This window comes from Chiloscyllium plagiosum, chromosome 31 (assembly GCF_004010195.1).
Source record: "Chiloscyllium plagiosum isolate BGI_BamShark_2017 chromosome 31, ASM401019v2, whole genome shotgun sequence".
Taxonomy (NCBI): Eukaryota; Metazoa; Chordata; class Chondrichthyes; order Orectolobiformes; family Hemiscylliidae; genus Chiloscyllium; species Chiloscyllium plagiosum.
Window position 1 is genome coordinate 42,325,991 of NC_057740.1, and position 5,497 is coordinate 42,331,487.

Sequence of the window (5,497 nt, forward strand, 5' to 3'; positions counted from 1 at the left end):
GTGCAGCACTCCCTCAGCACTGACCCTCCGACAGTGCAGCACTCCCTCAGCACTGACCCTCTTGACAGTGTGGCACTCCCTCAGCACTGACCCTCTGGCAGTGCAGCACTCCTTCAGTACTGTGCACAGCGGGGGAGGTGGGGCGGGTGAAGGGTCAGTGAGCTCCTGAGGTTGGATATGAATCGTGTACTGCTACCTGACTCTCTGCTGCAGTATACAGCAGGATGTGAGAATGTGGGTCCAATTGGATCATTCTATCAAGGAGATTGCAGGTGTGCTGGGCCAAATGGACTTGTCCTATCCCGATGATGTCTCTGTTTATCCCACTCCTGTAATCTGTCAGCAAATGGAACTGAAGAGACTGCGCCCCAACTATTAGGACTACATGCTCAAACACCAACAGCTCAATAAGATGGATATCCAATTGGAAAGCTTACATATTCATTCCCAGCATTCCGTGGCCTCCAAGGGAGTTTGGTGGAGGTAGCATTGTTCCTCCATAACTCTGTAGGAGAAAGGGAAAGCAGATCAGAGTTGGTGAACATTCGGGAGAAATCCAGGCACCATCAGGGACAGAACATGGGGTCAGCCAATTAGCACACAGGAAGGTGGTCTTTACCCCTTTGTATTGCCCCAGCTGAGGCTAGTGCCGACAGAAAGCTGTATATTTGTGACTGAGTCATGGGGTAGCAGCATAACCCAAGAGACTGTGGAAGAATGGCCTCCTCAGGGTATTGCAATGCATAATAGAGTCACAGATTGCCCTGGCACATAAGGAGACCATTCGGCCCATTGTCCAGTGCAGTGTCCACAATAGGTGAGCCCCAGTGGGTGTCACCTGCTGACTCCACCCCTGATAGTTTACAAGAACCAATCCAGGACCAGCCTGAGCTGCAACATGGAGAACGATCAGCTCCTGGAGAATCCCCTTGGCCACTCCTGATGGACCGAATGGTTCCAAAACTCACAACACAATGGGGATACCATGTAGAAACTGGGGACAGGATTAATGTGGGAGTAGCAGGAATAGCCACATCCCAGATCAGATTAATTCATGCTGCAATGTCACTCATTCTGAATCTCAGAACCTCTATCTCTGGGTCAATGGCTGTGGTCACTTACCTGTGGCCCGAGGCTGTGGTCACCTACCTGTGGCCCAAGGCTAGCAAGACCACGGGGAGCACTCATTCTCTGTATCGGACCAGCCACACCCAGAGGCCCTGGTTTAGAGACAGACAAATCCACATCAGCAATACAAGCCCACACCGAGGGCCCTCAGTAAACACTGACACACACACCCCCTCCCCAGGGCCCCCAGTAAACACTGACACACTCCCCCCCTCCCCAGGGACCCCTGTAAACACTGACACTAGTCTGTATAATTGATGTGGCGTCTGTGGGTCCTGGACGGTTTGATTGTCCTGCCCATACACCGATGGCCCACCTCCAGCAGGTGCGATCCAGATACAACCAGACTGTGCACCGAGCAGGAACAAGGAGACGGTGAGAATGGGACCACCATCCCTCGGAGTGTTGATGTCCCCCACCCATGGGAAGTATCCACTGCTGGGAAGGAGGTTAGTCAAGGAGGGGTATCAAGTGGGCAGGGGTGGGGTGGTCTCAGGTTTGGCAAGCCGGGCAGAGACAAACAAAGTGTGGGTGGTATCATCATGGAAGCTGCCTGTGATGCCCACAGTGTACTCTCTGAAAAGCACCCTGAGCCCATCCTCCACTCCCACGTCTTTCAAACCACTGCCCTTGTCCCCACCCCCACCCTGCCCAGTGTGTTATTCTCATGTTCTGCACCTCACATTTCCTCGCTCTCTCTCTCTCTCACTATATGGGTCCCTGAATTCTGTACAACCTGCAGGATCTCAGGATTCATTGCAATGCCCTTCCAAGCACACTGATAGGAAGAGAATAGTTTTTCAGACTGGAGGCCTGTGACCAGTGGAGTGCTACAAGGATTGGTGCTGGGCCCTCTACTTGTTGTCATTTACATAAATGATTTGGATGTGAGCATAAGAGGTACAGTTAGTAAATTTGCAGATAACACCAAAATTGGAGGTGTGGTGGACAGCGAAGAGGGTTTCCTCAGATTACAACAGGATCTGGACCAGATGGGCCAATGGGCTGAGAAGTGGCAGATGGAGTTCAATTCAGATAAATGTGTGGTGCTGCACTTTGGAAAAGCAAATCTTAGCAGGACTTATACACCTAATGGTAAGGTCTTAGGGAGTGTTGCTGAACAAAGAGACCTTGGAGTGCAAGTTCATAGCTCCTTGAAAGTGGAGTCACAGGTAGATAGGATAGTGAAGAAGGCATTTGGTATGCTTTCCTTTATTGGACAAAGCATTTAGTATAGGAATTGGGAGGTCATGTTGAGGCTGTACAGGACATTGGTTAGGCCACTTTTGGAATATTATTTGCAATTCTAGTCTCCCTCCTATCGGAAAGATGTTGTGAAACTTGAAAGGCTTCAGAAAAGATTTGTAAGGATATTGCCAGGGTTGCAGGATTTGAGCTATGGGGAGAGGCTGAATAGGTTGGCCAGAGGAAGTGATGGAGGCTAGTACAATTGCAACATTTAAAAGGTATTTGGATGGGTATATGAATAGGAAGGGTTTGGAGGGATATGGGCCGGGTACAGGCAGGTGGGACTAGATTGGGTTGGGATATCTGGTCGGCATGGACGGGTTGGACCGAAGGGTCTGTTTCCATGCTGTACATCTCTATGACTCTATAAGTGACCGACTGATCACAGTGATCACTCTCCATCACAAGGTATAGGTTGGTTGAGATTCCCTGAACAGGGAGAGATTTCCGAACCACTGATCTGAGGTCAGTCTGCCCTTTCTGAGCTCACTGGACCAATCACACATCAGTCCCCAGTAACACAGATCCCAGATCCCAAAATAACTGGGAGATGGATAAAGATGGAGCAGTTGCCACCGTCTCTGGGGAATCTGATTGAAATATTGTTTGTGGTTTCTCTGTTGGGGTACAGTTACATTCTCTCCTTCGATTGTCCTGCACACAGTGAGAAACTGTAATGTCAACACCACATGCAGCGCTAGTACATTGTTACTGGACAGAGGCAGCACAACTCCCACACCCCAAACCCAACCATTACCTGACATTCACCCTCCCTAACACCTTCACCCAATCCCCATCCTCACACCCACCCCTTCCCCCCACTCATCACCCTCACTCCCACCCCTTCCCACCACCAGCCCCTCCCCCACCTCGTCGTGGGCCCGGAGAGGATCACTTGGATCAGTCCCAGGGAACATTAAGAAGATGGGTGTCAGTCATGAGTGTAAGATGTGAGGTCCCCGCTCTCTTATGCTAACCTTGCTGCCTGGTGGTCTCCAAGGTGTTCGGTAACAGGGACTGTGAGCCTGGGACTCCAGCAGGTGGCTGCGGGGATAAAACAACATCAGGCCGGTTACCATGGAGTACTCCACCCCCATTCCCACTCCCCTCCCACTCATCCTCGCCCCAACCAGCTCCCACCCCCCTCAGGGTCCTTCCACTCCCTGTCTGTTCCTTCCTGTACCACCTCTGTCTCACTGTGGGTATCATCCTGAAGAATTGTGACATGGTGAGGAAGATAATAACCATTTGGTTTACACCCTGACACAATACAGTTGTCAAATGTGTTCACCAGCCCCTGTTGTTCCTGTGCCCCTCCCGCATGTGGATGGGGTGGGGAGTCTCTGTAGCTGGGGCCCAGGTCAGTTGCTGCCTGGTGTTGTTTCTCTGGTACGGGCTGTATCTGCTGAATGGACATGATGCTGGACCAGGAGCCTCCTACATCAAGTGTCTGTTCCCCAGCTTCCAATCACCTGCTCCCTCACCATCACTAACTTCACAATAAATAACAGATAAAGAGAAGTCTTTATCTGGAGGGAGTGGGTATCAGTGGATAGTTGATATTTATTGCTGGTCTCTATTCACTGGGAACTATAGTGATTGTAATGAGGTCAGTCAGGTGGCCTTCATACAGTATGAGTACCTAGACTGAGGCCGCTAATCTGGTCCAATCAGGGAGCCCTGGCTGACAGATATAAACAGGAGTGTCAGGCATCCGGTCCACTCTGAGAGCTGGCTCTGAGGGAGCTGGGTCAGTGTCAAGGAATTCCCACATATAAATAAAGGGTGACTTGGTGATGGGATACTGGCCTCTGTGGAGCTTTTCAGTGGTGATGTGAGCAAAGCATGCTCCTGAAGAAATTTGCTCGTAACAGTCACCTTTGAGTTGGAGTAAGCATTCTGGCATCATGCTGTTATATAAAAAAACAGGAGTATCAGGCATCCTGTCCACTCTGAGAGCTGGCTCTGAGGGAGCTGGGTCAGTGTTAAGAACTCTCCACGTGTAAATAAAGGATGACTTAGTGACTGGATACCAACCCCTGTGGAGTTGTTTCACATCTGTCTTGAAAATTTCAATTTATCCTCAGCATTTACAGCAGTTTCAGGCAGAGAATTCCAGTTTTCCACTACTCCTCTTGTGTAAAATTGCTTCTTTATTTCATGCCTGACTGCCTGAGCTGCAATTGTTGACTTTTACTTTATTCCTGGATCCTCTAACTGAAAAACAATAAACAAGAATGTCAGAGGTTCTGTTCACACTGAGAGCTGGCTCTGAGGGAGCTGGGTCAGTGTCAAGTACGATCCATGTGTAAATGAAAGGTGACTTGGTGACGGAATACCAGCCTCTGGAGTTATCTCAGTCACGGTTTTGAACTCCTGACAATGGCTTTGGTCTGAGGGAGTGTCTGCTGGGCCAGTTCCTTACACAGTTGTGCATTAACCTTCTTGGTATGGGGACTGGAGTCACATACAAGGTCTGACTGAGGATGGACAGCAGCTCTCCTCTCCCTAAATCACAACCTGTCAACCAGACTCTTTTTAACCACATTCCAACCGGCTTATTCTCACGTTTTCTTGGAGCAGATCTTAAAAACTGAATTCAAATTCCCAACCTGCCACAATGCGGTTGAATCTCATGTTTCTCTGGACTATTGTCCCTTCAACGGAAACACAGAACCACCAGACCCCAATTTTAATTTTTGACATACATTATATATTTGTAAAAGGAACGTATGCAGGATCTGGGGGGAGCAGCAGGAGGAAAGGGAGCAGTTGGAACGACCTCTCACAGAGCGAGCACAGGGGGGATGGGTTGAATGGCCTCCACATTCTGACGATTGGGTGTTAACTAGAATGTAGCAGCTTCACCAGAACCAGGGAATGCCCAGATATGTGGCAGGCCCAATACTGCATCGATCAATCTGACCCATCTCCCGGATAGAGGGAAATATCTCAAAGCTGAAACCCAAATGAGTGGCAAGTCCTCCGCAATAAAAACCCCGCCGTAATAAACCCCACTCTGATAAACCCCACTCTGATAAACCCCACCGTAATAAACCCCACCCTGATAAACCCCACTCTGATAAACCCCACCGTAATAAACCCCACCCTGTTAAACCCC

The 5,497-nt window shown here is 49.6% G+C and overlaps 1 protein-coding gene across 6 annotated transcripts in view; it reads right to left on the reverse strand.

Moving 5' to 3' along the window:
* LOC122565494 (single-stranded DNA-binding protein 3-like) overlaps positions 1-5,497 on the reverse strand; it is a 124,602-nt gene that overhangs the window by 26,995 nt on the left and 92,110 nt on the right. For 5 of the 6 annotated variants that reach the window (XM_043721529.1, XM_043721527.1, XM_043721528.1 and 2 more), the window contains 3 exons: positions 3,354-3,420; positions 1,123-1,220; positions 438-505 (listed from right to left, as the gene is read on the reverse strand). In XM_043721529.1, coding sequence (XP_043577464.1) covers positions 438-505; positions 1,123-1,220; positions 3,354-3,420 — 233 coding nt within the window. The remainder of the gene's footprint in view (positions 1-437; positions 506-1,122; positions 1,221-3,353; positions 3,421-5,497) is intronic. The other variant, XM_043721526.1, reaches the window with a different exon arrangement.